Raw genomic sequence first — 17636 nt, 5'->3', positions numbered from 1 at the left:
TTCTATCAAGCGTCATTTTATAAACCTCTACAAAGACATCCATCAGCCTCCTTTGCAAGGGAAAACAGTCCCAGCCTATCTCCTCTCTCCTCATAACTCAAGCCCTCCAGTCCCAGAAACATCTTTGTGAATCTTTTCTGCACCCTCTCTAGCACAATCACATCTGGTGACCAGAACTGCACGAAACATTCCTGCTGCAATCCCACCAATGTCTTGTACAGTGTAGTGAAGTCTGCAAGATGAAACTAGCTAGTAATTACATTGTTAATGTGGTATCATCATCATAATCATTACCAGTTCATGGGAAACGCTTTGACTGCTTGACACTGAGAATGAGCAATGAAGGGCACTGATCTCCTCAAGCCTCTACAACAGAAACAAGAGAAGGCTATGTGCAACAATGAAAGGAATATATAACTTCCAAGATGGTCTACCCACCCTCGAAATCTGGGGTTTTCAACCAGGAGTCCACAGACCCCTTGCTTAATGACATTGATCCACAGCATAAAGGTTGGGAAGCCCACTCTAAATCAAACACCATGTGATAGGATCTATGGAACCCAGAAGACTTTTCCATCACCTATTAAGCCACAGAACTGGAGTGGAAGGAATTCATCCTCTATCCTGATGGACTGGTTGAGAAGAAGACGTGAACAACTGTAAAGGGTCCTTCATTTGGTGTGCCTGGCCTTGCATTTCATCAGGACAGAAGTCAGACTCACTTAGTTGAGCTTCAATGTTTTTGGATTTGAGTCTATTTTGTTATAGTATCATTTTAATGTGGCATTCAGTAATTTTGGAAAAGCAATCGAAAGTTGTAACCATAAAATTATTTTTTTGCTATGTCTTTATATGATAAGTAATTTTTGTCACTGTTTATAACTGAAATTTAATTATTCAGTTATTTAACTGTTGAGTGGAAGGTGATTGTCAATTTCAGTATTTAAATCAAATATAAATGATATTTGGTGTTGGTGTGTGGCCAAGTGGTTAAGACGTTCGTCTAATGATTTGAAGGTCGCTAGTTCGAGCCTTTGCTGAGGTAGCACGTGTGTCCTTGAGCAAGGCACTTAACCACACATTGCTCTGTGATGACACCGGTGCCAAGCTATATGGGTCCTAATGCCCTTCCCTTGGACAACATCAGTGGCGTGGAGAGGGGAGACTTGCTGCATGGGCAACTGCTGGCCTTCCATACAACCTTGCCCAGGCCTGCGCCCTGGAAACCTTCCAAGGCACAAATCCATGGTCTCATGAGACTAACGGATGCCTATCTTTATCAAATGACAAATCTTTTTAAGACCAATATTTACTGATGGAATTGTAATGACTTGTTGAAAGGTTTGACTGGAAATTGATGGGGAATGACAACAGTTTGGAAAAACTGAATTTTGGAGAAAATGGGTGTACAATTGAGACATGCCACGACTAGACTAAATTACAAAGGATATTTGATCATTTGGAGCCAGTCCTAAATGAGAAACTCAGGGGAAAGTGATAATTTGCAAGACTGAATAATTCAGATGGGAGAAAAAAAATCTAAAATTTGAGGCAGGCTTATGATTTAGTGAAGGGTCTGAAAGTATTGTATGAATTTGAATGAGCTGTCAATGTTTTTAGAATTAGACTCTCATTAAAGTTTCAGAGGTGGAAACAGATCATTGTGGAAGACCTTAGCTCCTTTAAAACTATCAATTTATAATCTGGGTGAACCCCAAAATCTTCACACCCTTAAAATGAAAATAACCACTTTCATGAGGAAAACACCATAAATGTTAATATGTAAGTTAACAATGCTAATTAAGTCCATAAATGTGCCCTTAAAAAGCCAGTTTAAAGTTAAAGGAATTGTTTAAATTCTTTCCTTTTGTAGTTCCAGACAGAAAACTCTGTATTGTTAGAAACCATAAAGACAACTATGATCTACAGTGCATTATACTATTTATAAACCAAATTCTGATTTAAAAATGTCAGTTTGCACAATATTCGAAAGGTTAGATAAATGCCAAAACTATTCCCAAACAGAAAAAAAGTCCACAGTATGCCCATTCTTTGGTCACTAAAGTAGTTATAATTATAGCTCATAGGCAAGGCTGGTTTAAGTATTGAGAAACTACTTGCTCATTTCTCCTATCCTATTTCAGGGATATCAAAGGTGATTATTTGGTAAATGTGAAAAGACATTATCAAAACTACTGGCTCAGGGAAGACTGCAAAAATAACTTTGCATTTCCACTGTTGCAATAGTCATATCACTAACATGATATGAAAGGCTACATTACAGAAGCCAACACTTACCTCCCAGTGAATCCACTTGTAACGTGTAAGATCAATTTTCCCAAAATCTTTGGCAGTAACGTCTGGTAGATTCCTAAATATAATCATGTTTAAGTTAAACTTGTGTTTGTGTTATGCAGTGTAGCTAAGGTGATTACACTTTACAAGACATTCCATATTTCTGACAAATGTTACATTACAGAGAGCATTTAGACAAATGTGTTAACTATAGGAAAGCACTATATTAACTTGTAATTATAATAAGGATCATGCAGATTTAAATATAGGCATATAATTTACATGCATAAAATTACTGAACATTAAATGAAAATTTCGACATTTTATAGAGAGGTAAATACGAAACACCCTGTTACCTTCAATTACTAAGTTTCACCCTTCCAACTGCTGTTGATTGCTTTCACTTGTCTCTTAACTCTCTCGTCCTAAGCACTGTGAACTTCCAAGTGTACAGGCAGAAACTCAGATTTCATACACACAAGTGCAGTAGTAGCAAATAGTTCCTTGGGTACCTGGGCAATTGCCCAAAGACAAGTATTTAAAACAAAAACAGAATTCTTGTCAGTGTTCTCCAGGAAAGTAATGAAAAACTTTAAATTTCGCATTTGGACAGTGCTTTAAGTGAGTTTGGGAGGACACAAGCAAAATTCTGACCCATGATGGATATCCAATAAATGGGATTCTTATCAGTTTATTGCAAAAGGTATGACTGTTTCACTTTAATGTTTCATATGTATAGGATGCAGATCAGTATATGTCCAGAATTTAATTTGTGAAGTTAGGTTGAGAGCACTTCTTAAAAAAAGTAAATGTTACCTCTGTTGCTAATTCATCAGACAACTTTTAATGTAAAAGGTGTTGTCAGTACTTCCAAAATTCCTGTAGTCCACAAACTCATAATTACCAAATCCTTTCAACATTCACCCCACCCCATGTACCTCTACAAGTGCCAAGCTCATTAATAGATTTGCTATCGCTGAACAAACACAATGCCAAATTCAACTAGCATTAAGTCAATGGTTAAAGGTCAAATTATCAAAAAGGTTCTGAAAAAAAATTGATTATTAACCTTTGAAGACGTGCCAGTTTGTCCTTCTAGCATCTGCTTTGCCTGTTGATCTTGAAAAACACACCTGACACTAAATTCAATGGGAAGAAGTTTGAAGTGGTTCCAAGTACTTCTTTTCAAATACAAATTAGATCATAAAATGCAAAGATCAGACCTGAGGTCACACCAGCACTGAATTGAAAACACATGGAGTAAGCAGTTCCATACATACTACCAGTTTATTAAGCTAGGAGTCTAAAAAAAATGTTGTAAAATCTCAAACTTTCATGGAAATGACAGCAGTACAACTACAAGTCACACTGTGGAAGAAGATACAGGAACTGAATAGTTGATTGTGTAACCTATAAACAAATCAGTCTTGATTTTCATCTTTATGATACGTGTGACAATTTTTTCCATTCATAAACTGCAATTTTTAAGTGTTTGAATTGATTATTGATAATCATGTATATATTTGATTTTAGCACCATGCAGAGTTAAGTGTTACATGTGCCAATGCAGAAATAATCCTTTTTAGGACACCAAGAGAAAACTAGTCATTTTGTTTCATTCCTTGGTGAAAGACAGATGCCCCGAGGAGTGTGGAAAAGTCAAGTTAATAATAAAAAGGCAAGAGATAATAAATTTTGTTCACGTAAGATATTTAGGTAAATACTATGTTTGCATTTAAAGGAAAGCTGGATAAACTTAAGTGAGAAATGCAGTTTTTTAAAATGGGCATTACTAAGAGCAGCACTTATTGCACATTGCCCTTGTAGTAGTGGGCTGCTTCGGGAATTACTTCTGTCTCCGTGGTGAATTTACACCCATCTATTAGATAAAGTATCTTGATTATGACCAATAGTGATAAATACAGATAAGTGTACAAATTTTTTTTTGCTTTAACTGAAGCAAATGGTTGAAGCTAAGGTGTCAGAGTCAGAGGAATTGTTGAAGGCATCTTGACAAGCTTCATCTCGCAATGTAAGCACTGCAAGCACGTTGCTCTGATGGTAGAGACTGTGTGAGGGCTAGATTGTCAAGCCCAACCCTTCCTAGTCACTCACCCTGAAGTTGCTGCAAAATGTGCGCCGTTCAGAAAATATTGGAGATGCTGATGAATTTGACTTCTGTTTGACAGGCAATGGTTCTTTATCATGCTGCTTACACCAGCAATCATGGCTGTTTGTCACATATGCTGAAGCCATAATTTTCTTTGTTCCAAATCAGTGACAGGGAAACCCTTGGGAATACCTTTGGGGTGCATGCTTTTTGAGGTGGCAAATGGCCTTGTACTTAACCTCATTCTAAATAAAAGACAGCTGAAAAACATCATAGGGTGGGGGGGGGGGGAAGTTTGTGATTTCTCTGTCAATCTTCTGTGAGGCTATAAAAACTTAAAATATTTAAATTATGTTAGAGCCTGTTTCTTTCTTCACTTAATTATTTGTGTAAAATACATTGTCTGGTAATTTGATTGGATAAGCAGGTGAATGGAATGCCAATCAAGCAGACTGCTTTTCCTGGATGGCTAAGCTTCCGAAACAGACATTACGGATAAGGGGTGCTCAACCTGTAGTATTATTTTGAATTCAATTGTAGTTTTGAAAAAGCAATAGACAAACAGCCTTAATTTAAGAACAACTTTCAATGTAACTCCAGTGAAACCTCCATAATGAAATGGTCCCTTTTGGGTTAATGGAGACTTCCACATAACCAAAACATTTATGGGACAATATATCCCAGGCGCAAGTCAAGAAACTTGAAAATGTCTTTTGTTTGAAAGACAATGTCCGTCAATGATTCTTGTAATTGGGAAACTGGATTGAGAGACTCCAAAAAATGTTGCGCTCTCCCTTCGCATAGATTGTTAAATGCTGATATTGTGCCGTAGATTGTTCCCAGGATGGTTAATCCTCTCGAGCATTTCACTTAACAGTCATTCCTTCTGTATGTTTGAACATAACTCTCTCATCATAAAGGTCATGGTAACCAGGCTTTACTCCATCTTCACCCACCATCCATTCCAGCAGTGTTAGTGGTCACTGAATAAGGGACATGATGCTGTTTATCCCCCTCAAGCCTTAATTAGTGACACAGAGACCAACTACATATTGTTGCATTCCTGACTTCAATTCAACATTGTGCATGATTGCATTTGAAGTGGACCTTTGTACATCTACTATGTAACTTGATAATTTACCCTGTTATTTTTTACTCACTGAGCCAAAAGCAGTGTACTACTTACAATATTAAAAGGGCAAGAAAGAAATATTTCTGCATTGTTACATTTTAAAATATAGGTAATCAAAATTGAAATGACAACAAATCTTACATGTCGGACAGTATGACTGTTCGTGAGCCATTGTTAATGTTCACAAGACAGCAAGCACAAGGTGTAACTCCCACGTGCTGCCACACAATGTTGGATACATTAATACCTCTGCTTTGAAAATCATCTGTAATGAAACTTCACCATGGGAAATGGCAAAGGCATAGAAAACAAAGATGAGAAAAATTTGGTGTTACTGGATGTCCAAAAATAAAAGTTAACATTCAGGACAACTGGTCTATAGAGCTGGCCACAAGAAACTGCTTTACCTATTTAAAAAAAAATCACTGTTTGCCCACATTTCTAGAAGTCAAGAAGTATTGCCATTGTTTGTTGCAACCACAAGTGGCTGCTGACAGCTTTTAACCTTAAGTGATCCATCAGGCATCTCCCATCAATGTTATTAATCTTACATTAAATCTGCTCCATTCCAAAAGGAGAAAATCAGCAACTAAAAGACTTCAGCAACACTGGCATTTAAATGGAACATATGTAATAAAGTATCCTGAATTTCTACAAATAAGAGATTTTGTTATTTTTAAGTGTAACTTGGGTTATAATACTCTACTGAAATACAGGTAAGAAAAGTTTGATTTTAATCTGTTGATCTTAAATGGGTGGAAATCTAACCAAACTTCCAATGCAAAAAAATTCAGGTGCTGAAAAGCTGAGTGATGTTCACACCTGAATTCTTTAAACAAGAGAATTTATATTTGCCAGAGAACTCAGACAAGAATCTTGCAAAATATGACTCTGAATATGAGACAAGAATCTGTTAATACCCTGCAATGAGTTGAACGTTCCCTTCGTTTTGCTTCCAATCTTGGTTGGCTTCTCATGAACGCATACAAACCTGTTTGTGTGAAGGATGGTACGTAAGCCATTGTTTATGTTGCTGATGACAATGGAGGCTGGGAGGGATGATTCTGCATGAACAATCACAGTCACATCAATCCCATATCGTCTGAGGTCATCACAAATAAAACTGCGAGATATTTATAGAGGAAAGATTTTAGAAAGTAACCGTAGGGAATAGGTCAACACTGGTAGGCCAACTATCAACTTGAAATGAGAATTGCCTCCTGAAAGATCAAGTAGTTTGAAAATTAGCCAATGACATAAACGTGCTTGAGTATAAAATTTACAAGCTGCTTTATCCAACCACAATTACTACAGTGAAAACATGAACTAGTATAAGAAATAATAAAAATCTTAATTTTTTGTTATCATTCCTTTGTAAATTTTAAAACCAAACTGTTATTTAATTTCTGCATTAATATTAAATATACAATATATTATCAATCAGAACTATATGCCATTCAACGCACATGAACTCCTTAAAATATTATATTAGAAGTTGACATTGTTCAGCGCATTGAATTCCAGCACCTGCTAAACTTCAGGATACATTAAAAATAAATGAAGTGCATATGGGTTCATCAAGGAAGGCCAACACATTTACTAAAAGCAAAATGTGTTTAATAAAGTTGAGTAATATTTTAAGTAACAAAGCATTATATGTTAGGTGGAATACTCTCAGAGATCAAAGCTGTGTCTATATCTGTTCACATAGATAAATGTATTAGACTTGGGTGCATAGAATGCAGTTCAACATCTGACGTAGAAGAGGTTTACCAGAAATGTTCAACTATGACTGCTGTGAGGGAAAACACGAGTTTTCAGAAGCTATCACTAATAAAATCGACATCAAGTGCAAGGCCTTCTGTGGTGAACAGGGTGGTGTAGAGCAGGGAGAAGATTTGTGAGGGGCGCTATTGGAAAGGCTTGGCAAGAATGGCTTGAGTTGTTCCTTCTGGAGTGTGAACTCCTGTTGTAGGAAATTATATGATCTCAAAAGGTGTGACAGGCCTACCACTGAAGATACTGCTATCTTCTAAATATCTACTTAGCCAGACACAAAGGCACTGTCCATCACTCATCCCTCACCTGTATGTTTCCCATCCTCTAATTAGTGTAAGTTTGCTGCCTCCATCCTGATACAGAAGTCAAGCCTCCAAAAGTAAAGAATAGAATGCTGGACACATGATCAGGAGGGAGCCCCATGTGAGTTCAGTGCATTAAAAGACTGAAAAAGACAATTCCTTTATGTGAAGCGGAGCCTCAGAGACCCAAACCACTCCATGACTGAAGGATAAGAAAGATACACAAGGAAAAATAAAGGTTCAGTGTGATTACAAGACTTCTGTTTTTGTGATTTATACTGGACACTCTCATTACCATCTCTGCAACTGAAAAAATATAAAGATATTTTGGGTACAGCTTCCGCAGGGAGCTAACCCCAGGAATGAACACTGCAGGAACAAGACACTTGTGATCCAGGGTCTGTTAACTGCCTTGTTTAGAGCTTGAAAAGGCAGGGCAGTCTGGGTGTCAGTAGCTCCACTATGTTCTACCTTTTCCTCAAGGAGTCACACTCACCATCAGCAAGAGCGCACCAGGAGCTGTGCACTTAGTCCCCCGATTTACTCACTTTATACCTATGATTGTGTGGCTCCAATACCATGTTTAAGTTCACTGATGACATCGCTGCTGTTGGCTGAATCACTGGTGGTGATGAACCAACAAACGGGGCAGAGTGAAAATCCGGCTGAGTGGTGCCAGAACAATAACCTCTCACTCAACGTTAGCAAAAACCAAAGGAGGAAGAAGCCAGAGGTCCTTGAATCAGTCCTCATTAGCCGATGAGGTGGAGAGTGTCAGTAAATTCCTTCCATTATCACATCAGAGGAACTGATATGGGGCCAGCATGTAAGTGCCATCACAAAGAAGGCACCTCTACCTTCTTAGAAGTTTGGGTATTTTTGGTTGATAGACCGTAGTCACATAAGGAAGACTGCCACATAGTGCAGGAGCATTAAAACTCCATGTATAAAGTTATGAAATAGAAAGGGCATTTGGGTATGCAATGTTTAGAAAAAATGTATGGTTTACTTAGTTCAAAGGTATTCTCATATCAAGCAAATAAAACAATTCTGCAGAAGTAAATCACAGTGGTGTGGTAGCTGCTGGAATGGCTACATACCCTGCTGTGGCTCACCTAGAAAGTTGTCCAGTTGTCATGTGAGCACATTTGTGTTAAATTGTGACTGTGATCAGGCATTGAGTAATATTCCCCTGAAACATGACAATCCCATTGCAATAAATCACATGTTTGTGAAACTATCAGGCATGTCATAGCTGCAGTTTTATTCTGGTGATGATTGTATATGATTCTCCATTGTGACGTTGATTACTATCCTGTGATTCTCATCCCCCGGTTATTGTACACTTGATATATTTATCACATCCCCTTCTGAGGGAGGGTCCCTCTGAGAGAAAAAAAAGGAGGTTGCAAGGTAAAATGAAACATCTATTCCTTGTTGGAGACACAAGAGACTACAGATGCTGAAATCTCAGCAACCAACAAGAAACTGGAGGAACTCAGTGGGTGAGGCAGATGAAGGGATTTGGCATAAATCGATGACTGTTCATTTTCCTCCATAAATGCTGCCTGTCCTACTGAGTTCCTCGTGTTGATGTTTTCCATGTTATCCTTCTCGAGGGGTTTTGTATCCTCACCTCCTCCTTAATATAGAGGATTAAACGTTTAAGTGAGAGATCTCTAGTTAAAAGAACTGACTTGTGCCAGAATGTTTGACACAACGTGATCAGACCCAGTAGTGTGCTGAAGAAAACAGTGTTTTTACCACTCAGTGTCCAACAGATGCCCCATTTTCTACCTGAAATGGTAACTTGGTGCAAGGGCTGAAAATAAACCACAGTTAGTGACAGGAGGGTGGGGGCATATCTAATTACTGAATAATGATGGATTTTGTTTGCTTGAGATATTAGATCCACAAAATATCTTGCAACCTATTGATGACTGTTAGGATCATTCTGGGGTTATGAAATTATGGATAGCATCATTATGGAGCAACTAAAATGAGAACCAATTATCAGGAAATAAAACCTGTACACAACTTAACTTCCAACTGATACTCTGTGGCTAATGAACAGATACCTGTATTGAATGTTCAAAACTGTTCTGCTACTTGGGATGTCCTACAACTATAAATATGTAATTTACCAGAATATATAAAAAATGTTAACATTGATCATTGTAGCAATTAAAACTGTAGTGAATCATTTATCTTTGGTTGAATTATAAAATGTGTCAGCAGAGTGATATTCTCCTGGATGGTGTGTCTCTATGTCTATCTCTATCTTTTTCAATATTTCTCAGTAATATTTCCTGTGTGGCTCAGTGTTAGTCAGTCACAACAATGATTACCTGATCAATATGTCATTATGGGCATTAGTATTGTGTACAGTTCTGGTCACCGAATTATAGGAAAGATGTCAACAAAGTAGAGTACAGGGAAGATTTACTAGAATGTTACCTGGATTTCAGCACCTAAATTACAGAGAAAGGTTGAACAAGTTGGGTCTTTATTCTTTGGAGCGTAGAAGGTTGAGGGGGGACTTGATAGAGGTATTTAAAATTATGAGGAGGATAGATAGAGTTGGCGTGGATAGGCTTTTTCCATTGAGAGTAGGGGAGATTCAAACAAGAGGACATGAGTTGAGAGTTAGGGGACAAAAGTTTAGGGGTAGCATGAGGGGGAACTTCTTTACTCAGAGAGGGGTAGCTGTGTGGAATGAGCTTCCAGTAGAAGTGGTAGAGGCAGGCTTGTTACTGTCATTTAAAGTAAAATTGGATAGCTATATGGACAGGAAAGGAATGGAGGGTTATGGGCTGAGTGCAGGTTGGTGGGACTAGGTGAGAGTAAGCATTCAGCACGGACTAGAAGGGCCGAGATGGCCTGTTTCCGTGCCATAATTGTTATATGGTTATATGGTTACTCTTTGTTGCAGTGCTAACCAGCATTCCAAAGTGACTAACATTTTGACCAATGTTTATATTTGAAGGCTGATTCAAGGTCAGAGTTTGATCAGGTAAGATCTTTTGTGAATCTGGACCATAGCGCTATTTTGTTGCTTATCCAGCTACTTACAGGATTCTTTGCTGCTGGAGTTGTGGTCAAAAATGGCGGACTTGTGGATGTGAGGAAGGTAGTCAAAGGATAGAGATCATTTGGAAATTTGTGTAGAGAAATGGCAGATGGACTTTTATCCAGACAAGTGTGAATCATGCATTTTGGGATGCTAAAGGAGAGTGCTTGCCTTCATTGTCCGGGCCATTGAGTATAAGAGTTGGCAAGTCATGTTGCAGCTGAACAAAACTTTGGAGAGTGTGCAAAAGTGGTTCACCAAGATTGTGCCTGGATTGGAATATATTAACTATAAAACTCAGATTGCCTTTTCTGGAGCATTGGAGACTGAGAGATAACTTGATAGTTGTATATAAGTTTAACACAGATAGCGATAAGGTACATAGAGTCTTTTTCCTCAGGGTGAAGGTGTCAAATACTAGAGGGCGTGGTTTAAAATGAGAGGGAAATATTTAAAGGAGACTTGTGAAGCCACCTTTGTTTTTTTTCCCACACAGAAAGCGCAAGGGCTGGAATGTGGGAGAGGTGGTAAAATTAGATATGATAGCAAAGTTATCATGTCCAAAGTTAAAGGACATTTATACAGATAGATGAGTAGGCAGGGAATAAAGGATGTGCACTATGTGCAAGCAGATAGTCTTAGATTGGCTTCATGGTCAGCTCAGATATTGTGAGGTTGAAGCCCCCTTACAATGTTTTCTGTTGTTTAATAAGTTGATGTTGAGTTTTAATACTTAAATTTACTCAGTGTTTACACGGGCTGTCCAGAAATCTAATGACAGAGTGCAAGAACCTGTCCTGAATGGTTCACTGTGACCCTTCAGGCTCCTATGGCTCGTCTTTGATGATAGTAACAAGACAGCATGTCCTGGATGATAAGTAAACTGCTCTACTCTCTCTGCACTCATGACTGCGGGACTAAGCACAACTCAGTCGTCATCTGAAAAATTTGCAGATGACACCACTGTTGTTGGTAAAATCTCTGACGACATTGAGGAGACTTACAGGAGCTGAGACAGATCAGTTGGTAGGGCGCTGTTGCAACAACAATCTCCCACTCAATACCAGAAAAAGCCAAGGAACTTGTATGTGGACTTCAGGAAGGGGAAGTTGGGAGAACATACACCAGTCTCATTGAGGCGTGAGCAGCTTCAAGTTTTTGGGTGTCAAAATCTCAGAGGATCTGCCTTGGGCCCAGTTCATTGATGCAGTCATGAAGAAGGCATGCTAGTGGCTATACTTCATCGGGAGTTTGAAGACATTTGGCACATTACCAAAGACTCTTGCAAATGTCTATAGAGCATTCTGACAGTTTGCATTACAGGTATGGAGGAGCCTAAATGCAGATTCACAGAAGAATACAGAGGGTTGTAGACGCAACCAGCTTCATCATGTCCTCATCATCAAAGACATCTTTAAGAGGCAGTGCCTCAGGAAGATGCACCTGTTATTAAGGAACCTCACCAACCGGAACACACCCTCTTCTTCTTACTAGTACCAGGGAGGAGGTACAGGAGCCTGAAGACCCACACTCAATGATTCAGGACAGCTTCTTGCCCTCTGTTATCAGATTTCTGAATGGTCCATGAACCTGTGAGCACTACTTTATTATTCCCTTTCTTTTGCACTGCTTATTGATAATCTGTTGTGTTTTGTGTCTGCACTGCACTGCTGCCACAAAACAACACCTTTCTCATCACATAAGGCAGTGATAATAAACCTGAGTCTAATTTTATAAACATTTCAATTATGTTATAGACCTGAAGTCGGATTAGTTGGTTCATGGATATCCTTCACAGCTTTGTCAGAGTTTGTTCAAATACGTGCAACAGATACTTCTGGCACTTTTCCCTTGTCTAGTAGTATCCTGTTAATAATTAGCACGACCGTAAATCTTGTCTCTCATTTCTATTATTATTTGGGAACATTAAGTAATTTATTGCGGGGTTTGTTAGATTCAAATCCTTCTAGACTATCTACAACTTCCATCTCATATATGCCAGTCGTTAATTTACAGAGTCTATCTGTTTTTCATTATACTGTATACCCTTGCAAATATTTGAGGACATAAATCATTCAGAATATCTGCTAACTTATGGATTGCAAACAGGGTGAATATCAGTAACAATTATGCTTCAAAGAGTTCTTTTACTGCTGAGGCATTGAAGGAATTCTGTACGGATATGGTTTGAGCCTGCAGCTTTACATTTCTTCTGGGACTCATTTTTCCCCCTAATCTTGTTACATTTTTGCCATGTCTCTACAGTAATCTCTCTAAACCTCACATTTTCCTGTGGGAATTTTGCAACTAATCTTCCTCTTTATTTTCTTGTTTATTGGTCCCACATATGGGCACACTTGTTTAGTCTGAGCATCTATTGTAGGATGTTCCCTTATATTTTGTTCAGGGCAACTCCTTAAAATATGTTTATCTCTCAGCCTTTGGAATTCACAGCTGTACAGCACTTCTTGAAAATACTGAATTTAATAATTCTCTGTGCACTCTTTTCATTTTCTATATGTGGCTGAATTATTTATAAGTACCAGGTTTAAGTGATATTTCCATTATATCTGGCTTACAAAAAATGATTCTGAACAATAAAAATTGCACGTTAAATTGATTTTATTCTGGACCTTTCCCGTGTTATCCAGGAATAAATCTATTGTGTTTGAGTAAGGGTGGTGGGAATGAAATAATGTGGCACTATTCCTTGATCAGTTCTAGTTTTTGCTTCTGACATGTAGTTACTTTACCATTTGCTACTGTTTCAGGTACTAATGTCAGAAACGGAATTTACTCTCTATCATTCCACTCAAACAAGGCACAGGGGATCATGATTAATAAGGCTTGTGCCTAGAAGCCATTGTCATCTACATCATTCCATGTGACCAACAAGAGCTACAGGACAAGTCCAACTGTGTACATCCTCTCTTAAAACAACTTAAAACTAACTTGTGTTCACCCTTTCTCAATTCTGATGAATGGTTTTCAACCCGAACCATTAATTGTTTCTCTGTCTATGGATATTGTGAGGTTATTTCAGAATCTGTTTTGTTATCACTGATATGTTGTAAAATTTGCATTGCACACAGCTACCGCAAAATAACATAAAATTGTAAGTTACAAGAAGTTACACGCTGACTTCGGTTCTTTGTGGGAATGGGACCCATTATTCGATATACCAAGGACGTGGCCTAGAAGACTAGCGCGCCTTCAGGGTTCTGGGATTTCGTGGCTCTGGAGGCGGGAGGACTTGAGGTTGGTGCCTCCGCAGGAAATCGGTGCGTCGTGGGAGTTGGAAGATCGAAAGCAGCAAGCTGGCTGCTGACTGTGTGCCCAGAGACCTGAGTTCTTTTGGTACAGAGCTCGGAATAAGCGATGCAATGGACTTTTAACATTGTAAATCAGCGAATTGTTTCTTATTTCTCCCCTCTGGCTGTGAAATGGAGACACCCCTTTCCCCCTTATTAGGGAGAGAGAGAGAGCCTGTGGTATGTCAAATTACTGGGTGAACGAGTACTCTTTGGGATACTGCGAGTCTGTGTCTTTATTGATGCTTTGCTGCATGCTTGAGTGCTTGGTGGGGGGTGCCGATGTTTTTTTTTGCTGGGGGGGTATCATTGCTTTGCTGATGCTTACGTGCGGGAGTGGGGAGCTGGGGGGGGGCTTTAGGGTTCTAACATTTAGCTGTCGTTCATTTTTTGGGGCATGCCTCTGTTTTCGTGGATGGTTGCGAAGAAAAAGTATTTCAGGACGTATGTTGTATGCATTTCTCTGACATTAAGTGTACCTTTCAAACTGTTGAAATATATAAAATAAATAATGCAAAAAAGAGAACAGAGTAGTGAGGCATTTGAAACATTTTTCCTTTTATTTCAAATGGCCAACACCTGAAAGTTTCTGATTTTCAACAGGAGTGTTGAAGTATCATTAAGCATAAAGAACAATGTTAGAAATGTCACAATGATATCAATAGAAAAATTATGTGGTGAAAATAATTAATACAACTTACTCAGAAACTCGTCCAGGTGCAAGGGAGCCCATGAATCCACAGGGAGCCCCAAGTATTGAGAGAACTGTGCATGAATTGGAGGCGTTACCCCCACGTTGCCACCTCTGAGATATACATCTAAATAAATAAATCCAATTGAGAATTTGACTTGGTTCACTAATTTCAAAAATCTATTTTTTTTTCAAATGTTACTTTTGTTGACTCGTAGCGTATGAGGCTTGAGACTCACTACAGAATCTCGAGAAGAAACTCTAAGCTGATGTTCCATTGCAGAGTTAAGGGAGCGCTGCTGTGTCACAGGCGTTGTCCTTTAAAAAATGCTCACTGTCTTTTGTAATGCCATTAAGGGTATTTTCCCAATATTTGTTCTTCAAACATTACTAAAAAACTGCTAACTGGTCATTAACAGGTGGTTATTTATGGAATCTAACTACATATAAGTGGTTGCCATGTTTCTTAACATCAAAAATACTTCATCACAGTTGTTTGGGCTATCTTGAAGTGGTGAAGGTACTATTTAAATATACTTACTCCGGTATGCTGACATACTGAATAAGAAACAATAATTCTCTATCTGTGACTGAAAGAGGTAAATTGGTAAAAGATCAACTCGCCAGACTTCAGGAATCTTTGTGACTTACTTTAGTTACCAGAGAAAATGTCAAAAAATTAGAACTAATTTTAAAAATTCCATTAAAATTATTAATGACTGAGAAAAGAACTGTAGTTATATTTAACCCTTTTAAAAAAGTACTATTTACCGTGTATCAGTATCTTCAACCGGAAACTTATCAACCACGTTAATAATATCCAAGCAGACTAACCCAATACAGAGGATTTGCTTCTCTTTGGCTGCCATTCTGTAACAAGACACATTGAGTAAATATTGAATAGATCTTTGGAATAAAAACTGTAAACACTGGAAATCCAAAATTAAAACTAAAAATGCATAGCATTTTAAAAATGATTTAAAATAACGAGGCTATAGTCCATTTACGACCCCACGTTTTCAGTGCTTTCTGAAAAGAGCATATTTTATTGAAATATGCAAAATCTCCTTGTGTTTTAATCTTGTTTTTTTTAAGATATAAAACAATAATTAACATAAAAAAGCCACTTTTAGGAAAGAATGTTCAATTTTATATTCTTCATCTGCAAGGGGGAACTTCTTTACTCAGAGAGTGGTAGCTGTGTGGAACGAGCTTCCAGCAGAAGTGGTTGAGGCAGGTTTGATGTTGTCATTTAAAGTTAAATTGGATAGATATATGGACAGGAAAGGAATGGAGGGTTATGGGATGAGTGCAGGTCGGTGGGACTAGGATAGGGTAAGAGTTCGGCACGGACTAGAAGGGCCGAGATGGCCTGTTTCCGTGCTGTAATTGTTATATGGTTATATAAGTAAGTGAGCAATTACAGTGAATCACAAAAGCTGCTCACATGCTTCAGAAATCATGCACAATTCTTCCATCAACCCAAACACGAGGAAATCTGCAGATGCTGGAATTTCAAGCAACACACATAAAAGTTGCTGGTGAACGCAGCAGGCCAGGCAGCATCTCTAAGAAGAGGTAAAATCGATGTTTCGGGCCGAGACCCTTCGTCAGGACTAACTGAGAGAAGAGCTAGTAAATCTCTTACTAGCTCTTCCTTCAGTTAGCCCTGACGAAGGGTCTCGGCCCGAAACATCGACTGTACCTCTTCCTAGAGATGCTGCCTGGCCTGCTGCGTTCACCAGCAACTTTTATGTGTGTTGCTTGAAATTCCAGCATCTGCAGACTTCCTTGTGTTTGTGAAAGAAAATCAGACGTTTGATCACTATTTGGTATTGAATTAAGTAATTTAAACCTAAGCTCCAGTGAAAGAATTATAATTAAAAACTATCCTTCTTGCCTTGAGGGAGAATTTAATATATTCATTCCAAATCCAAAGGTTACACCAAACATCATTGTTGAACAGTTGGCATGCAGTTCCTATTCCTGAACTGAGTTGGAGGGACTGAGAGCTATCAAATTGAAAAGCCGAGCAATAACCCCTTCACAGGTGCAACCAACACCCTTGTGAGTGAGGCTACAATTATGAGTGGTCACTTGATTTTAATAGATGAAAAAGCATACAAAGAATTCAATTGAATGATCAAATAAATGACTGAAATTAGACAGATAACAACCAGATTGCTAAGTGTACAAAGAATCTGAAATCTGTCATTGACAAATAAGTTGTTTGATGCGTAACATGAACAAGTATAGATCTGCACAGTGAGGGACAGGCCATTCGGACCAGCATGTTGTGCTGATTCTGATGTCAGTTTACCCTAAATGTCCTCCTCCTGTATCTCATCCATATCCTTCCATTCCCTTCATGGTCATGTGTCTATCTAAGACCCTCAAACTCCAGCAAACTGCTAACCCTGGGCACCTATCATGTTCTTGTTAAAAAAAAAATCCCTGTCCCGATTTTTGAGCAGGAGGATGGATTTGAATGTCAATGTGCCAGATCTGTTTTACTCGGTTTTTGTGCTGGAAGGATTTGGTGACTGATGTGCCAGATCTTCTGTCCTTGGACTCACTTTAGCATGCTGTTGGAGCAGTGCTGCCAGGATAATCAAAGACGCGACACACCCAGCCAACACACTTTTCATCCCTCTTCCCTCCGGGAGAAGGTTCAGGAGCTTGAAGACTCATGGCCAGATTTGGGAACAGCTTCTTTCCAACTGTGATAAGACTGCTGAATGGATCCTGACCCAGATCTGGGCTGTACCCTCCAAATATCCGGACCTGCCTCTCGGTTTTTTTGCACTACCTTAATTTCCATTTTCTATTTTCTATTTATGATTTATAATTTAAATTTTTAATATTTATTAATTTTTACTATTCTTAGTATTTAATATTTGTAATCCAGGGAGTGGGAAGCGCAGAATCAAATATTGCTGTGATGAT

The 17636-nt window shown here is 38.5% G+C and overlaps 1 protein-coding gene across 4 annotated transcripts in view; it reads right to left on the bottom strand.

The window, feature by feature from the left end:
• Window positions 1-17636, bottom strand: part of khk (ketohexokinase) — a 65239-nt gene that overhangs the window by 34576 nt on the left and 13027 nt on the right. For 2 of the 4 annotated variants that reach the window (XM_063053811.1, XM_063053814.1), the window contains exons 2-6: window positions 15462-15560; window positions 14701-14817; window positions 6529-6660; window positions 5679-5813; window positions 2299-2371 (exon numbers count right to left, since the gene is read on the bottom strand). In XM_063053811.1, the coding sequence (XP_062909881.1) occupies window positions 2299-2371; window positions 5679-5813; window positions 6529-6660; window positions 14701-14817; window positions 15462-15559 (555 nt within the window). In that variant the 5' untranslated portion in view covers window position 15560. The remainder of the gene's footprint in view (window positions 1-2298; window positions 2372-5678; window positions 5814-6528; window positions 6661-14700; window positions 14818-15461; window positions 15561-17636) is intronic. The other 2 variants (XM_063053813.1, XM_063053812.1) reach the window with 2 other exon arrangements.

This window comes from Mobula hypostoma, chromosome 7 (genome assembly GCF_963921235.1).
Source record: "Mobula hypostoma chromosome 7, sMobHyp1.1, whole genome shotgun sequence".
NCBI lineage: Eukaryota > Metazoa > Chordata > Chondrichthyes > Myliobatiformes > Myliobatidae > Mobula > Mobula hypostoma.
The sequence above is the reverse complement of the archived record's forward strand: the minus strand, read 5'-3'. Positions and strand labels throughout refer to the sequence as shown.